The sequence below is a fragment of the Centruroides vittatus genome, unplaced genomic scaffold (assembly GCF_030686945.1).
Source record: "Centruroides vittatus isolate TY-2023 unplaced genomic scaffold, ASM3068694v2 contig_3262, whole genome shotgun sequence".
In the NCBI taxonomy this organism is placed as follows: domain Eukaryota; kingdom Metazoa; phylum Arthropoda; class Arachnida; order Scorpiones; family Buthidae; genus Centruroides; species Centruroides vittatus.
In genome coordinates, this window is record NW_027122093.1 from 6406 (window position 1) to 26340 (window position 19935).

The window sequence follows — 19935 nt, forward strand, 5'->3', positions numbered from 1 at the left end:
ATTCTCGAGATTAAGGAAAGATGGACGACAGTGAGAATTTATAGGTCTATAATTTTTTCAAATTGCAGCCCAATAATAATTAATATAATTATAGTAATTTAAAATGGTAGCATTTGTTTTGGAAGACCTTGTATACACTATTATAAAATTATCTGCTTTCTAGTTTATAGAATAAATAATTTTTAAAGTTTATTGAATTTATATATTAACCTATAACTCCTTCTTTTTCAGGTTAAATCAATGTTTAAATTATGGATTCAACAGACAAGACATTTGCTGCTACATGTACACAGGAAAGCAATTTGCATTTTTATAATTTTATGTATTGTTACTGTGATTTCTTTGATACATCAATGGAATTTCAAGTCCCAACACATATTACAACATCTATATTTCAACTACAATTTAGATATAGAAGAACCAGTAAATCCAAACCAAACGTGTGTTTTGCCGAGAATTCATCCTTTTGATAATTCAATATGGCCTTATATAACAAGTTCAAGACCCATTAAATGTAGAACTGGCGTAGGTTATTTTACTTTTGTAGACAAGGCAGGCCTTCTACAATACAATCATACGGCAATTGTCAATGCCAATTATAAGAACATTCGTTGTAGTTATCAGTATATTGTCAGGAAATTGGACAATGATGATCAAATAGAATATAGTGAGAAACAGAATCTCCCTCCAGAAGGAATTACTCTTTCATCTGATTTTGTTTTAGTGACTTGTTCAAATTTTTACGGAGTTGATATTTATTCGGCAATTCATACGCATGTTAGAAATATTGATACCAAGAGATCTTCAAATCATTCCTTTAATGTGCTTATATTTGGACTTGATTCTATGTCAAGATTAAGCTTTATCCGGCTTTTGCCAAATACTTATCAGTATTTAAAGGATAATATGAAATCGTTTATATTTCGTGGCATGAATAAAGTTGGCGACAATACTTTTCCTAATCTCATTGCCATGTTAACGGGAAAAGAAGCTTACGGGAACGAATTGCCTTCTGAATCTAAATTTGATGAATGGCCTTGTATCTGGAATAATTATTCACAGAATAATTATTTAACACTTTTTATTGAAGATTTTCCAAAATTTGGTCTTTTTAATTATCTCGCACCAGGCTTTAAAAATCCTCCGACTGACTATTATTTTCGTCCATTTTGGTTAGCTGCAGAAAATTCTAAAATAAATCATATGAGTTCTCATTTATGTTTTGGTCCCACTCCCAAACATATTGTTCAGATGAATTACTTGGAAGATTTTATCGTCAAATATAATCAGAATAATTACTTTGCTTTTTCCTTTCTTGCTGAGATAAGTCACGAATATTTATCGAAAGTGGCTTCGGCTGATCAGGATTTTGTCAATATGTTAAAAATGTTTTATGAAAATAATCTTCTTGCTCGAACAATTTTCATTTTCATGTCCGATCACGGTCACCGTTTTGATGCCATTAGAAAAACTCCTGTTGGACGGGTCGAAGAGAGAATGCCTTTTTTCTCAATATTCGTTCCTGCTATACTAGCTAATGAACAACCACAAGCAATAAAAAATTTGCAAGCAAATACAGCTAAGTTAATTACTCATTATGATACATATAGTACGTTGATGGATATTTTACAGTATTCGGTTAAAAGAACAATGCTTGGTCACTCTTATTCTAAATTTGGTATTTCATTGTTTAGCAACATTCCGTTAAATCGAACTTGTGAAGCAGCTGGTATTCCTGATCATTATTGCACGTGTGGTAAAGAGATTCCTCTTACTGTAGATTTACCAGAAATCAGACAAGCTGCTGATGTTATAGTTACTAAAATAAATGAACTGCTATCAGAATTAGAGAGAAATACTCATTCATGTGCTATTTTGACATTAAGTCAAGTAATAAGTGCCTCAAGACTTCTTTCTCATCCATCAGTATCTTCCGCCAACATCGATTATACATTGAGCATTATGCTAGAAACTAATCCAAGCAAAGGTCTGTTCGAGTCTACAGTCCGTCTATCCAAAGATGGCTCGTTTCAAATACTGGGCGACATTAGCCGTATTAACGAGTACGGCAATCAATCTTCTTGCATTCAACATACCATCCTGAGAAAATATTGCTATTGTGTGAATATAGAGCTAATTTAATTTTTTGATAAATATTGACATACAAATATTTTGTATATATTGATGTTGTGATAAAATATTTGTGTACATAAGACTTTTCTGCATTTCTAAATGTTGAATATGGCAAAAGTACAATTTATGGAATATTTTGGAATGACAATCAGTTTATGCTCAATTTTGTGCTTTGTTCTTAAAAATCTTAAAATTATTCCTTTCCACTCTGCACAGAAATTCCCTGTGCAATTTTATTTGTTCTCTAAAAGTAAATACTGTTCCTCATACTTTAAATTCATCAAAATTTTTATTCATATTCTATTTTGAGAAACGCTCCAATTATTCAAACAATATTAAATTAATACTCATAAAACGGAAATGTATGTTATCTAATTTAAATTTGATATCTATCCAATTATTGAATGTATTAAAAAAATTTGCATGGTGTTAAGTGGAAGGGATAATTAATGTTTACGGTTTTACACTATAATTTTTTCACATTGTGTCTTCAGTGCCAAAATACAATGTTCAGCTGTAAAACTATTGTCTGTCTAATTTAAGTTATCTAATTATATGAAAATATATTTTTCCAATTAGTTAAATAATTTATTGTAGAAATTTTTTATCATAATCAAATTTAAATTGTTTTGAAGTTTGAAGTTTTTTTTAAATTAAAATATAGGGTTTATTGGTGTAAAAATAATCTTTGTTATAACAGAGTTTCTGCTTTGTACTTTATCTATGGAATATAAATTGGAACAGTTTTTAACCCATATATATTTTAATTTATTACAAAAATTATATTCGATAATTATAAATTTTTAATTTACAATACTTAGGGATCATAAAACATTACAAATATTTAAATTATGTACAACAGATCAGATGTAATGTTTAGTTTCAATTAATGGCACGAAGGTTGCATGTCAATAGAACAATTTATCTCAAACTTTAATTTAGAAAGTAAATAACAATATTTTTTTAATTAGTTTTCCAATGTACTATACTTTGTTATTTTTCATCTCATCAGAAAGTAAGCCTTATCAGACATTAATGACACTTCTTACTTAAAGAAATCTGGTTACTTCCTTGTATTGATTTTCTACTGTAACTTAAGGTAACATAGCAACTAAACTAATTCGTCTTTACTTCATACAACTTTATCTTTATATAAATAATTTAAGCTAAATGTTATCTTAAATTGGACAGACCATAGTTCTGTTTTTTTAAACAAACAATACAGTATTGTAAGTGTGAACTATAACTTTACATGTTTTTAAATATAGTGTGCATTATCAACACACAAAAAGCAGTATTTATATATATTATGTATATATATATATAAATAATGATTTAAACATTTATATATATTTAAATTTTTGTTTTAATTAATAAATAGCTTTAATATCTGTTTATAATGTGATATTGATTTTCCATACTAGAAGACAATTGTATGACAATTTGTTTGTTTAGTAATGCATTTCTATTGCTCTATATTTTTCAATGGAATAAAAGAAAATATACGACATTTCTCTTGCTTTTTTTTTTAAATTTATTTTTGACTCTATAAAATTATCAGTTCTAAACTTTGGTATGCTCTTAAGTTACTTATCCATTATTTAGAAATGCCTGCAGAAACTAAAAATAAACATACACCAGATTTACTATTTCTTTCAGATATGGCAATGTGTTTTCTTTAAAGTTGCTATTTATGAATGTAGGGTGTGTGTGTATATATAGAAAATAACTAAACCTTTCCCTACTGAATGGAAGGTAAGAGTTGCCCTCACTGAAAACTAAAATGTCTTTCTTTGTCTAAAGAAATATATGTTATATAATTCTAACCGATCGAAAATCGATCAAAGGAAACGGTATTTGATGTATCGATTAGAAAATCGATCAGAATTTATTTAAAGTAGAGAGAATTTTATAAAAATTTCGTCGAATCCCGTTTGTATCAGAAAAACGTTTCGTGCTACAGTACATCACTTAAAGCTGCTTAAAAAAAAATACGTGTAACGTACAATTTCGTCTTTAACGATCTAATTTTAAGTGTATTGATTCAGATTTGGAGCATGCAAACACAATTCTTGCATACAGAGGAGGAGAAGACGACGAGTTTCTGTAGGGGCAAGAGGGGAAAAAAAATAGAAATTCGATATTTAACAAACAGTATTACATAAGATGAATAAGACGGAAGAAAATTAGCGATATTTTTAGAGTACTCCAAAAATGTTTGATGAAAATAGAAAATGCAATTCTCCAGGAAATTCTGATGGATAAGCATCTAAGGCAAACAATATCGATGCAGTGAGAAAAGCCGCTTCACACGACGATAAATTCGAACAATATTGGATTCGATATACTCCGAATGATGGAAAAATAAGTAAAAAAAAATATAATAATAAAAAAGACTCGTGTTTTATTTCTCTTCCATCACTTAATGACGTTTATAACGTTGCATCCAGTTGAGTGATGCTCAAAGGCTGGAATATTTGAAGATATTTTCTATGTTTATCGACACAAAAAAATAAAATTTATTTACTATTAAGCGCAATTTTGTAATGGCTAATGGGTGCAAATTTATCAAAATCATCATAGATGTGATTTGTATCCATGAAAGATCACAGAAATTGGTAGTATTTTTTATGTATAATTCGAAAAAAAAACAATATAATATATATATATATATATATAATTTTTGAATAATTCAGTTGTCATATTTAAAACTATTCAATGTTAAGCAATCGCGTTTTATTACATGAAATATTGATTATTAACATTCAATATGATACAAACACATATGTAATTTGAATAGATTATTAATCTCTATTAAGTCTTCATAATTTATCATCCATAAACGTAGCCATTATTCACTTCAATACATTTATTAAATTCTTTTTAAAAACAATATAGGTAACAAGTTGCTGGTAATTATAGAATATGCAAATTACTTTCTTTTAAAGTGCTCTAAATTCATCATGATGTAAGAATTCTAAATGCAGTTGTCAATTATTGTCTAAAATTCGTACCAGTTAGGTCATCTTTTATATAACGTTATTTAAGATTCGATGCGCATACTTTTGCATTCGAAAAATGGCGAATATGTTAGTGAATTTTTTTTTAAAAAAAAAGAAAACCAGGAGAACAGATGTCTGTGATAAATTTTTGGCATTAATAATGCAACAGCCGATTGTTATCGAGGATTGGTTTGTAATTTACAATCTCCGACTTCCAGAAACTACTTTTTTGTAAGTGCGATAAGACAAAAAAGGTAGCTACTAACATTTTTAAAAGTTAGAATAATTTGCCATTTTATTTATTAATCGTCAGGCCATTAAAATATATATATATATATATATATAAATCCTAATTTAGTTCCTAAAGCTTTAATCTTAACAAAAAGTGCAACAGAAAAGGCCTTTTTATCTTTATTTCTTTCTATTGACGTTTTTTGAAATGACCAATCGTAGTGTCTTTATATCGAAGTTGATTGGATAATCCAGAAACGCGTAGGGATACGTAGATATGGACTAACGACGGATAATGACACAGTGTCATGGTGCATCTAGAATTAAAAATTTAATCCCATTTAAATTTTTAATTTGATCGGAATACAATTGGATTCAAATGCTATTAGTTTAATCTCGTATTGGAGAGAGAGACAAAACGCTCCTGTATATAAAAGGATTAAAAATATTAGTGTATTATATTTTTGAAAGAAAGTTCGTTAAATAATTCGCTATTACAGTAAAACCTGAATAAAACGGAACCCCCTCTAAGCGGAAAAATTTCTTCGGAACGGAGCGATTTTATATACTAGAAAAGAAACTTGCCAAACCGGAAAAAATACTCAGTACCGTAATTTCGATTTACGCGGGTTTTACTGTGTTATAAAAATAAACTCTCCCAGGAGAAAGTAGTTCTTTAAAACTCCAACAGATGGCAGTCATTTAGGCTGACCTACCTCTGCTGTATACGTGTTATCGCTCAATTTAACACGATCGAGCGGTGTGTGTCGTAACTCATTTCTTCACCAATGGTAAACTACGCGTGAATCAAGTGCCCATTTAGAAAAGTATGTGCAAATACTGCTGATGCCATTGATATTGATTACATTATTTATTAAGCTATTATCTGTAAGAAGTGGATAGAAGAACGGGCTAATCAATTTTTTGTGGCCCTTTTTAAACTGAAAATTTTATATTTTTACCTTATTATTCACTCTGTTGCACTTGTATACTTTGTATCATGGTTTTTTGAGGCTTCGTAAATGTCAGGCCTGGGTAAAGTAGTTAAATAATAGGCGTAATAATAATTTCGGAATAAAATAAAAAAAGAAACAACATTTTATTTCTTAATTTATCTTCATATATATCACCTGTTGAGTTCTGTCGAAATATGTTATCTTATTTAACTAATGCTTATATATAGATAGATAAATAGATTGGTTTTATATTCAATGCGGCCATCCCGATGGAGTAAAACACTATAAACAGGTTAATATAATAATAGTTTTTTACATCGTAGATGAAAAAGAGTTTCGGCTCATCGTATGCGTTAGAAAAATTGGCACGGAAGTAGGATATATTCTCTGAATTATAGAATAATTATATACTGGTGTTTTGACTAACAGATTCAGTGGGCGTAAACTATGAAAGTGTAAGTCATAACTTCATATTTGATATAATCTTGAATGTGTGATGTTATATTCTTGTCCAGTTTCGCAAGAGTAGAACCCGTAGGGTGCCAGATATGATTTATGGCCTATTAAATTTTGAAACATTTTAAAACTATACTCTTGAATTGGGTATTTTAAAGGGGTCTTGCACATTTGAGAATAATAACTTAATGTATTATTACCTTTATGAACATTCCATTTTTCTATGAGATGTTTTTAACGTATGTCTAGAGCAGGGGCACGTATCCAGGGCTCCGAAATTCAAAAATTGTTACATGCAAATTATAAATTTACAGAAAACTATTACATACGACGGGTATGAAAAATCATATTGTCGCGTGTACTTGTACATTTTTCTATGAACTGCTCTTCAAAATTTTCCAGAAATGCATGTAACAAATGCGCCTTGCGTGCTCTCTCGCAAACAATGTTACTCGAATTGCTCGAACGACTACTATGAGCAATAGATTTTCATTACTTTCTGCAATGTGAATTTAGTGTTGTCATATATATAAGTTTTATAAACACTAAAACAAAATTTCTTTACATTTCATTAAAATGTCTTAGCCTTACTTTAAAATTCTAAATTAAATCACAAAATATTGTATTTAATAAAATAAGTAAATAGGCACATTGTAATATGTGTGTATGTACTGTACATATTATTTAATAATTAGGAACATAAATTTATATTTGCACATTGCTTTTTGTTCTACATATACATATATATGAAAACTTTTCTTTATCTAATGAAAGACTTGTCAAAAGGCGCCATATTTAAGTTGCCCCTGGTGCCAAAAGCTCTAATAAAGGCTCTAATCTGTAGAAAAGTTGATAATTCGTGATTGATTGCTACTTGGTTTGCCCTGGTACATAGTTTAATCACGTTATATTTGCCATCAGAGTGAGCTAAGTTAGTGTTTCTTTGGCCTTTTTTTTGAGTTAATATTTAATGATTTGTTTTGTAATTTGGAAATCCTTAAAATCCACACAACAATAATTCAAGCAGAACGTGAAGTCTGTATAGAGCTTTAGTTTTTGCTTGAATTATTGCTGTATGAGTTAGTAAACGAATATTTTAGAATGTTCACAGGGATAAAGCAATTATCCCTGTGAACATCCACACTACCAGATAATTTTGAATCATCAGTATTAATGTCTATGGCTGCATCTTGCATCTGTATGTTGCCCATTTCTAATGCACAGTACAGTAATTTGGTATTTTTGTTTTACTGAGGGATGAAGGTCTTCATTCACTGCTCTCTTTTCTGTTCTGTAAACATGCTCAAGGCATACTCCCGGAATAGAAGATTCAACTACTTTGAATATGCTGGGAACATTTGACTATAGGAGTTTCTGGTTTATACTTAAGAACATTTTAGTTCTTATATATTATTAATATATTTTTTTCTATAGCTAGATGCCTGTGTAATAGTCTTGTTAAAACCAAAACATCTTCTTCAGGAACAATTTTGCATCATCTAACTGCTCCTAGAGCAAAAATCCTTTGCACACTAAGACATTCAGTTGCTATTGATTTTGTGTAGATGGCATAGCCCCAAGTGGATGTAGCATACAGGATAATTTGCTGAATTGTAACAAGAAGTAAAATTCGGTTAGTTTCGATATTCAGATTCTAAGTGCATTTTTCACATCTACCCAGATGATGTCCAGTTTGATTTGCTTTCGCAATAACTTTTAGAACTTATATTTAACTTACAGAACTGATAATTTGCATGACTTAAATTTTAGTTTGATGTATATTATAACACCTAAGTACTGTATTTGTGCGTTTAAATCTAAGCTAGGGGTTCATTGTCAAATTTTAAACGAGGCACTTTTTGACTGAGTAATAACACTGATAATTTTTTGAAAATTAAATTTTAATTTATAAAAGTTGTAGATGGGGTAACAAAAATAAGTGTTTCATTTAGTTTCTTATTCGCAGACATTTATATCCTGGCATTAAAACCATATCATCTGCAAAGCTAATTTGGAGTTTTCAATTCCTTTAAGCTATGAATTAAACATTATATTCCATAGAAAAGCTGACTACACACCAACAGCAGAAGTACCCAAAGAGTCTTATCCAAAAGTTCAAAAGAAAGTAGACATTTAAGGTTAGATTTGGTTTGATGGAATACTGCAAAACAATTCATGGACTATCTGCCAAGGGGTAATGTCTCCGAGAGGACTTTTTATGGAACACTACCTTTATTTGGGTGTTAGATATGTGAATAAAACTTGGAAAAAGCCCTTTATGAGACGCGAACCCGCGACCAACAACCAGTGTTAAGTGGTTTAATCCAACGGGACATTCAAGGTGAATTATCTAAGCTGAGTTATAATGCTTGGGTACGTTCCAGGTGTTATCAAAAGCTCAAAATGTCCAGAAATAGTGTAAAAGTATTTTTATTTTTACGGAAACCGCATTTATGGAATTAGGGAAATTAAGTATTGGATCGTCAATAGATTTTCTTTTTTTAAAACCATAGATCTACTGTCTATAAATAATAGAGTTATTTTCATTTGATTTCCAGTTTAATCTGCCAAAGCTAATTTTCTCAAAAATTTCTCCAATGAGTGGTAAAAGACTGAAAGACTAGGATTTATAGCAGCTTATGTCAGAATTTTTTTGTTTCTTTAATAAGAAAAGTTTTTCGACGTTTCAACATTTTAAAAAATAATTAATATTTTATATAAAATATTCATTAAAATATAAAAACAGTTACAATATTTCACAAAAGCTATTTTCTTCAGCTGATCGCCATTTTGTTTCAAGATGGTGGCTCCCAGTAATTATATATACGATCTTATTTTTTAAACTAAACTATATAAAATATTCAGTTTTAAGATGTATACAAATATAAAATAATTTAAAATTATATATATATATTATATTAAGAAATTTTTAAAGTTTAAACAAATAATTTTTACGCCATTTTAAAATTTTGAAGATCAAACATTATCTGTTTAATTAAAAGTAATAAGAGCAGTAAATTTTTTACTAAAAAGATTTCTTCCAATTAAAAATAAATCAATTAAATTTAAGAGAATAAAGGAAAGGAAATTAATATTTTGTTCATAGAAGAGAAATCAACTCTTCTTCAACGATAAACATGTTTATCGTTGAAGAAGACAATTCATGTTTACATCAACTTCACTGAACTTGACGCAATAAAAAATTCCGAGAAAGTGACTTTTAATATTTAAATAATAAAACCTATTACATTTATTTTATTTTTAAATGTTAAAACCGGTTACTTCTGCACTTTAACTTCCGGGAATCGCCTACTGTATCTTCTATTCAGTTCACTCTAGTTCTATCTTTAACATAAATTTATGTATACTTATACGTATTTGTACACGTTATAAATTTATTTTAAACTTAAAGATTTTTTTTAAAAGTGAATTTTATATACGAGGCATCATCTAACTCCATAATTGATGAATTTTCGTGTATCAAGGAAGAAAACATGGCTTATATAAACTGATAAATTGAATAGCGAATGGTCTTCTGTAACTTCATTTTATACTAGAATATGATAGAAATTTATTAATTTTATTTTCTAATATTTTATAGATTTATGTATTAATCATCATATATAATTTTGAATATTAAGTATTAGCATTAAATTAAATATAAATACCTATGTATTAGAACTGTATATTTGAATATTAAGAATTATGTTTACCATTATTTTTTCCTTTAGAACAGCCGAAGAAATATTGTTTTATGTGTATAAAATGACAGAAAATACATTGAATTATGTGCATTAAAAACCCAACTGAAATGTCATTAAAATATAATTTAAATTCTGATTTATTTGAGGAATATTTCATTGAATTTACTACTACATCATTATCTAAATGAGGTAAGAAAAATAAACACATTCAGATATTTTTAAACCGGGTCCAACAAATCCAAAGATTCCATACAGCATGTAGCATAATCCTGATTATTACATCAGTTTAAATACACAATGATTATTAATTTTCCGTATTTAAATAGATTCATAAATAATCTAAATGTACAATGCATAATAAAACAAATCAATTACGTAATAACACATGTCAATATAAATTATACTTTAAAATATTTATTGTAACTACATAAAAAAACACTATGTATAATATTCAACACCCGGAATTATCTTATAACAATTTCATTTTACCTTCTCCAATATTAAATTTATTATATAAACATATTTGTATGTAAAATACAGTAAAACCTGTGTAAACCGGACTCGTGCCGTACCGAATATTGTTTCCGGTTCGGCAGGTTTCCGTTTTAAACAGGTTTTACCGTATCTAGAATATTCATAACATATGAAAAATTTAAGTCGAAAACAATGAATTTATTATTTTCACCTCCCGATTAATAATAACAAAACAACAAACAAATTATTTTTAGTTGCAATTTAATGCATTTTTTACATTACATAATTCAGTAAAGTATTATACGATTAAAATGTAGATTAGACTTACAAACAGATCATTCAACGCACATATTCATATCCTCACCTCTTACATCTACACTCAAAAATATAGTGAGGAAGATAAATATGCACGTGAACTTATAAATCTGTAATAATTAGAACATATAAAAATCACTGTCAGCGTTCTAAAATTAGCATCACAAATGAAGCCAAAACTTTATTTATGTACATCTATTAATATTGTTCGATAAAGTTAACAGGAAACATTGTAAAATAATAATTTTAAGAAACCAGGAAAAAGTCCCCATGTTGGGAATTTTTAACGTCACACCCTAAAATTAAAAATAAAAAAAAAAAAAAGAGGAAATTCTGTTATCTAAAATAATTTCACTTTATTGCCATCCGTCTTAAATTACAGAGAAACGTGTTTTAACCCTTTATTTAAGGAGGGAACACAGAAAAATATTTAAACTACACTGGAGATAATACTTATCTAAATGACAAATTGAAAAATTGTCGTGTTATTGAAGAGTTCAAGGATCAATTTTTCTCTTCTTTTTTTCTTTTGTCAGCCATATTGAAAGTCTATTCTAATAATAACTAGTTTGTTTTATTGTTTAAAAAGTAGCGGTGCCATGTTTCTTTCTTTATAATACAAAAATGACACGCTGTTTTATCCATTGTTACATAAGCGTCGTGTTCTGTTTAATGCACAAACGAACACGATAAAGTTTGCCCCTCTCGTATAGATAATAAAATAGATTTTTTATTTATAATTTTGAATACATAAAAAGTAATAAAGTGGTTTTTATTTTATGACATTCTCATCGAATCGAATTCCTATATCGTTCACACGTATACGATTACAAATAATACTTAAATTATATTTAAACCCGAACAAAATAACCTTTTCAAGTATTATATTTCGATAACGTTTTCTAGATTAAGTATCCAGCTATTTAGAGAACTTAACAGTAATTAAATACAGAAGCGTTTTATTTTTATTTTTCTTTACGTAATTTCTCTAATTTCTAAACTAAATATTAAAAAAAATTAAATTAAATTTTAAAAAATGACCGTTTTTTCTTTTTTTAAATTTTTGAATTTAAAAAAAAAACGGTCGTTTTCAATTTCATAATTATAAATTCCGCCACTAGAGGGAACTCTAATTTCTTTTTATTTTGAATTAATTAAGGGGAATTTAAGCGTACGAGATTATGATTTAATTAACAATTTCATCGCTAGATGGTGCGATTTCTATTTATTTATTTATTTATTTATTTTATTTTCAAACTTTTAAATGCGTGCGAGGGTATTAAAGTAAGTAATTTCGTACGAAAATCATAAGCGATTCGTAATCGTTATATATAACGCTAGTGTGTGGGGGTGTTCTTTTTTTTTTCTTCCTCTCGTCACGACAATTACGTCATTGTTGTTGTGGTAAAGAAGCATGTGGAGTGGGAGCATGCGCAAAATATACAACGATGAACGTCAATTTTACTTTAAAGCTCAACAGAGGCAAGAACGTAAGGAGGAGTGTTTTTATAAACAAACATGTTTATCGAGAAAATATCAAAAAGGTAAATTAATAAAAAAATTAATTCGAAAGTTTTAATTAAGTTTAAAATGTTTTCGTTTAAATAAGCGATTTTTTTTTTAATTTAAATTTGTGAATAAACAGTACAGTTCTGTTTTTTAAGTGTCACTCGACAGTATTTTTAACTTAGAAATTTGTGTGTTAAGTCTGTTTCTACTTAATTTATTCGTGTAGGAGGAATTTTTTTAAGTATTAAAAGATAATTTTATTCTATTTTTTAATGTTTTTAAGTGTTAAAATTCATTTTTTAATATATATATATATGAATAAATTACTCGAGTTGCACTCCTTTATTTACTTATTAATAAGGCATTAAATTATTTAACAAATAAATAAATTAGTGAAATTTATCTAGTGTAAATAAGTAATTTAATAAAAATTTTAATTCCTAAATTAAGATACTTTTTTTTCCACTTACCTAAATTGTAATTAAGATGGGAATCAATTAATTACTGATAAATTATACGTGATTTTTTTTTACGAAGATTTACAGTCTGGTTTAGATAATAATTGTTATAATAAATAATAGAGTTCCATTCACTCGAAGGGCATAGAGGAAGTGTAGTAGATAACGGAAGTATGCGAATTTCACGCTTGATACGTATGCATTAATACATGTAAAATCCTATCTATATATTGAGGATATAACCCTGAAATTTATCTATTAATTTTTATATTATTTAGATAATAAAACATTGCGTTTTAAGCTATAATTTTTCAACTTTTTCTTCATTTTTTTGGTGTAAAATTCTTATAAAACACATTACAAAACGCAACACCTTATTCCATTTAAGTAAACTTAGCATAATGAAAAATACACTAAATTTGACTTGTAAAAATTTTTTAAAAATTCACACTTAAGTATAGAGGCTGTTACGAAGATGTTATGGCCCCAAGAGGCCTTTTCTTCTCCATAAATTAGTAATAAATTAGAAATATACACGAGGCCCTATACTGCGTCAATTCGGATGTAATCAATCTGAGGACTGTTTAGTTTATGTGTAAATCTGGAATGCGTAAAGTAGGACCACATTTTAATACAAATATTTATCACATTTACGTTGATAAAAACCATACAAGAATGTAATTTAATTATTTCTTCATATGTAACCGTAAGCTATACCGTAAGCTATACGCGGTTGTTGATGGAATTACATTAATCATACAACCCCCTTCACTGCTTCCTCTTCAATATATTTTTGTAATGAAATTCTTTTTTAAAGTAATAATAAAGTCCATAAAACTTAGTTATAAATTTGCATTAGTTGAGTAAACAAGTGACCATTATTCCATCGATTAGAATCATGTTGATGACACGTTTAAGGCCTTTATAGGGTCAGTTAGAAGCGAAACCTTCAAACTGTTCTACTTTTCTAGTAGAAAATAAGACATAAAAAACGTAAATTGTGAAAAAGTAGAGGCATTTCAACACTTAATTTCTATTGACGAACGGATGAATGATTTCTTCTCTTATTCATTATTAAAACTGGTATCGATCTGTCTACTTACAACAATAAAAAAACAATAATAATAATAATAATAAAACAGTGACAAGGCGTTAATTTATACGAGTGGGTATTGTGATATATACCGCTATATTCACATCTGCATACGAATAATAGTCCATTGTATATCGCATATATCCATTCACACGTATGAATATGACCCATTTTCTCGTTTTCCGTGTCTGTAGTTTCCAGTAGAGAGACTCTAACTAAGCATTTTTATTAGAAAAAAGAGAGAGAGAACAACGAGAATTAATTAATAATCGGGTTTCTTCCGTATGACACATAAATCGTTACCACGACCCAATCACGTAAAAAGTATTTAAAGAATTGATGTGTCGAGGAGTCGTTTGCGTCACAGAGATATGAAATATTAATAAAAGAGAAAAAAAGGGGAGGGTTTAGTACTTTGAACAGGTGATGTCGTCCCCTTTGTTAAATATCTACATTAACGATACGGAGGATGTTATCGATCCTTATCAGTAGGAGACTCGAGAGCGCACTTGTCTAACCAATTAAAAATGATAAAAGTTTAATGTAATTATGTTAATGAATCTATTTTTAGGGGGAGAAGCCATTGAAAGGCTTAATTTCTGCTATAGCAGGCGTGTTTAGTGCGCCCTTTTACGTTGACGTTTCGATAGAAAGGTTCCTCTTGAGTGGAGGGTCCTGCATCCAATTCCTGAATTGGAGCAATCAAATTTTTTTTTTTTTTTTTAATTATTCTTTCAAAGCAAAATAAATGAAATTGGAATTTTCTAACGCATCATTCATTTATTAAAATACTTTCAAAATATGCTTGTAATCAGAAATATTGTCTATTGTTAATTTTGTCATTTTTGCATCATAAACAGCATTTTTCTTAGCGTTTAACTTGTAATTTATGCTTAACTCATACTTAAATTTTCGTTTTTACGAACTGATAATACATTTTTATAATAGTGTTTGCGTTGCACTTCTCTCCTACCCTTTACCCTTGAAATAATCTTTACATATAAACAAAATCATAAACATTGGTGCCATTTTGGAAAATAATAATTCATGCTTAATAAGTAAGCAAATTCAGCAGAAATTCTCTATTAATAAACAAGATTTCGCTGTTGTTAATAACAATATCAAATTTAAAAATATATATATATTTCGTACTTGATAACACAAGATGTTCTATTTTAACGCCTATGAATACGAACCGTAAATTGTTAGAAACATTACAAAAATAAAATTAATTCAATTGTATTTTATCCTTAATTAATCGCAATTAGTTTTCTGACCTTTGGGTCAAGCTGTATTAAAAACAGGGCGAACCAAAAGTCGGCCAACTATTGTAAGTACGTTTAGAATTAGGCATTTCCTTCGAATTTGCTATGAGTGATAACTTCCCATATTGTTTATTATTTCATAATGAATAGTTATGGCTTCCTTTTGTCATAAATATATAATATAAACTCAGTTTAAAATATGATTATTCTTTTAACGCAACACCCTTGTGTTGCGTTAGAACCAAGGTGGTGCAGCCTACGTATCTAGAAAATCTCCTATAGAAACCCGAGGATAGAGCGGGGGTTTCTATAGGAGATTTGCCCCTATTTAGGTGTTAAACGCGAAGGAAACACAAGGAGAACTTCACGTGTCCAGCCTGTTGGTGGGGCGCGAACCCGCGACCAACTACCAGTGTTCAGTGGTTTTATCCACTCGACCACTGGTGGGTGATATCGCGGACTAAATCCAATTTCAAAATAATTTATCTTCGAATTAATTACATAATCTTCTGATGTTTGCAAATTTCTTCTTCCAGGTTTTATAAATGCAAGAAATGACAGCAAAGAAAATCCTGATCGCATTGGGTATTGCTACTATATGTACTATTTTCATCTTAAATAATGAGATTAACTGGAAATCGGTGAATAATTACAGCGTCGTATACTCCAATTATAATATAGACGAGGAGGAACCATTTCCAGATCCTAAACAGTCCTGCAAACTTCCAAGAATTCATCCGTTCGATGAGTCCATCCTTCGATATCTGCAGGACTCTAAACCTATTCACTGCAAAGTCAGACAGGATCCTTTGACTTATGTTAACGATTCGGGTTTTTTAGTCTTTAACAAGAGTCATGTTCGAGGTTCTTCACCGCCCAATTGTGATTTTAAATACATAATTAGAAAATCCGACGATGTAGTGATCTATACCAATTCTCAAAGCCTTCCATTGGAGGGTGCCATGTTACAACACGATTTTGTAATTGTCTCATGCTATAATTTCGCCGGAATTTCTTATTATACTAACTATCACGCTCATATCCACAGGATACCATTGAAAAAAGTGGAGGCTAAGAGAAAAAAATATAATGTCATGTTCTTAGGAATCGATTCATTGTCTAGACTCGCCTTTATAAGGCAACTACCAAAAACATATAATTATTTAACGAAAGTTATGGGCGCTCATGTCCTTAGAGGTATGACTAAAATCGGAGACAATACTTTTCCTAATTTGATAGCTCTCCTAACAGGAAAATTTCCGGAAGAGCTAGCCTTGCCCGAAGACAAAACCTACGATCAGTGGCCTTGCATATGGAAGGATTTCTCCAAAGAAGGATATGCTACGATGTTCGTAGAAGATCGCCCAGATATTAGCCTTTTTAATTATATGAGAAAGGGTTTCCATACTCAACCTACTAATCATTACTTTCGTCCATTTATGATGTCTCTAGAAGATTCCAAAGTCCATCGTTTCAGTTCACATTTATGCTTCGGCGAGACTCCTAAGCATTTACTTCTTTTGAATTACGCTGACAACTTTATTAAGAAGTATAATTCTTATAGGCCCTATTTTGGCTTTATATTTTTCGTGGAGTTGAGCCACGATTACGTCAGCCAAGTCAGCATAGCCGACGATGACTTAACGAAATGGCTTCGAGACAAGTACGAGAACGACTATCTGAATGACACTATTTTTATCTTATTTTCCGACCACGGTCATCGTTTCGATTCGATAAGGACCACTTTGGTAGGCAGAATCGAGGAAAGGATGCCATTTTTCTCTATATACGTTCCTCCCTCGCTAGTGAGGGACAATCCACAAATTGTGCAAACTCTGGATACCAATACGGGACGTTTGACCACACCTTTTGATACTTATTACACTTTAATGGATATTTTAAGACAAAATACGGGATCCAAATTAGGATCTACAAGTTCTTCGCGTGGCACAACATTATTTGGGGCTATCTCCTCCGACAGGACGTGTCCTCAAGCTGGCATATCGGAACATTATTGCACTTGCGAAGTCGAAACTACTTTATCTTTATCGGATCCTAAATGCCAAACGGCGAGTACTCTTGTAGTGGATGCCATCAACCGGCTTATCTTGGATGAATTTAGCAACAATTCAATCTGTATCAAACTGAACTTTTCCAAACTTCACAGGTGTGAAGAATCCTTGCCGAACAATAAAGTTTTAACGAATTCTCGAGTATATTTTGGTAATTTAATTAGCGACGAAGTTGCTAAAGAAGTGACTTCCAAGTTAAGAATACTCGTTGAAGTGATGCCAAGTGGAGGGCTCTTCGAAGCCACGGTTTTATATTCCAACGATCACGGGACTTATAACGTTATAAACGATATAAGCCGCGTTAACAAGTATGGAAATCAATCGTCTTGCATCGTCGATCCTGTTCTTCGTAAATATTGCTATTGCAACAAATAATTGTGATAATGTTTAACAAACTTCACTGCCAGAAAAAAACAAGAAATTTTTTAATTTTCGCGTGTATATTTTGTAGAAGAAGAAGAAGAAGAAAAAAAAAAACATATTTTTCCATTCGTATAAATTATTACACTTCAAAAGCTTTGAATGTGCCTAAACGATGGACCAATTTGTCTAAAACTAGGACCAAAGTATGAATACCAAGCTGATTTTATTTTTACAAATTATCTATTTAAAGTTAGTTCGTGGTCCATTTTTTGAGCAAGCTGTACCGTAACAGTATTTTTAAAAAAATGACAGCAATATCTAATGGTGCTAAGTCAAATAAAGTGCTTATGTTTATTAATAGTTGTTAATGAATGTAATTAAGTGTTACTCAATCAATAGTTCAAAATGTGGGCGGTGTCGCCTCCAGTGTGGATTATCTAAGTGGGCGATATGAAGAAAGTAGGCAGTTGGAGGTGACGTTTTTCACTTATGACTGATCAGTTTTATTCAATAACAGATTTTAATTAAATATGATATTAATTGTTTTCCTTAGTGATTCGTGCAAACCTATATTCTAAAACATACGTTGGTGTAAGGGGCTGTGGGATGGAATTTATGGAACCACTCAAGCAAGGGCTTTCCTACATTTGTACTCAAAGGGTACAAATTTATTTAATTTATAGAAATTTAAGGTCTTAAGTTACTACTATAGATTCCCTCGATCGAGTTTGGAACACTTGCACAGAACCATTATAGACTTACAGATGTACAGTACAATGCGTGAGTGACAAATACATGTAAAGTCTGTTGTTAAAAATACGATTTTTCAAGATGTAAAAGTTTTTTTTTATAAATTAAGATTTTGTAAGTAAATTTTACTGCAGCAATAATACAAATTAGGAAATAATGTGTTTATATGACGAGATACTTTAACTGATTATTAATGATAAATTGTTAATGGTGGCAATAATGCTTAAAATGCATTTGCGTAATAATAATATATTAACATATGACAAAGAACAAGATGAATTCTTACATAAACGTCATTTATTTCACAATATTTTATCATATTATAATGATTGATGCACACGCATTAGTACAGAAACGAAAGCAATTCTTGACGAGTAAGTAGTTTCATGCGATTTTAACTGTTAAATTTCTATAATTTCTGAAATATCTTGACGTTCTCGATTTGTTAAACATTCCAAAACCTTCAGACGATCTACAAATACCCATAAAAGTCAACGCAAAGACCGAATCCATCATGGTCGATGGCAAAATGTATAGAGTTATAGATACCGATCTTCCTAAATCTATAATTAATTTGTATAAAAAATTACGCTTAGAAATAAGAGAAAGTAATCGAATTTGGAAGAAAATAAAGCGAGAGAAACTGCACAAAACATTTAAAGATTTTGTTAAAGTATAAAATTGGACCTATTGTAGAGGATGCATTGGAAAGAGAGCGACTCCGATTCCACCATAAGCGCGAATTTTTCAACAATCTTCATCGAAATCTTCAATTTCGGGACGATGTAGACAATGATGTAGTGTCTCAATTCGAAGATAAATCGATTAGAAATAAAACAAACTCTAATAAGCCCATAAATATTATGTTGATTTCAGTTGCAGTGGCAATTTTCATGGCTATGGTCACTGCTTGGTTAATACTGAAGAGAAATGGCAATCCTCATAAATTCTACTCGGTCTCTACCTGCGCCGTCGACCAGAAGAATATAATTACAACGAAGCCTAAAATACAGACAGATAATTTGCCTAAATTCCCAAAAAACACAAAGAAACCAGAGCAGTCGAAGATACAAAAGTTCAATTTAGTAAAGAAGGATGAAGTACCGAAGAGGACGGCATTTTTATCTTTGGATAAAATATCAAAAAACACGAAA

The 19935-nt window shown here is 29.9% G+C and overlaps 2 protein-coding genes and 1 long non-coding RNA gene across 4 annotated transcripts; all 3 read left to right on the forward strand.

Moving 5' to 3' along the window:
* Positions 1-205: 205 nt before the first annotated feature.
* Positions 206-3053, forward strand: LOC136973674 (uncharacterized). Its single transcript, XM_067268413.1, has one exon. It carries the CDS (start codon positions 241-243, stop codon positions 2140-2142), a length of 1902 nt encoding a protein of 633 aa, XP_067124514.1. The 5' UTR covers positions 206-240; the 3' UTR covers positions 2143-3053.
* A 3538-nt stretch (positions 3054-6591) lies between these two features.
* Positions 6592-18389, forward strand: LOC136973676 (uncharacterized). 2 transcript variants are annotated; one of them, XM_067268417.1, is made up of 2 exons: positions 6592-6777; positions 16133-18389. In XM_067268417.1, exon 2 carries the CDS (start codon positions 16142-16144, stop codon positions 18041-18043), a length of 1902 nt encoding a protein of 633 aa, XP_067124518.1. In that variant the 5' UTR covers positions 6592-6777; positions 16133-16141; the 3' UTR covers positions 18044-18389. The 2 variants fall into 2 exon arrangements, with proteins under 2 accessions (XP_067124518.1, XP_067124517.1); XM_067268416.1 differs by lacking the exon at positions 6592-6777 and adding an exon at positions 12512-12815.
* A 498-nt stretch (positions 18390-18887) lies between these two features.
* Positions 18888-19935, forward strand: LOC136973679 (uncharacterized). The gene is made up of 2 exons (XR_010880532.1): positions 18888-19155; positions 19249-19935. It is a non-coding gene; the product is annotated as an uncharacterized lncRNA (long non-coding RNA).

Coding starts and splice junctions, on each gene's coding strand:
- LOC136973676 (XM_067268417.1), top strand. CDS start 16,142: ATGCAAGAAATGACAGCAAAGAAAATCCTGATCGCATTGGGTATTGCT.
- LOC136973674 (XM_067268413.1), top strand. CDS start 241: ATGTTTAAATTATGGATTCAACAGACAAGACATTTGCTGCTACATGTA.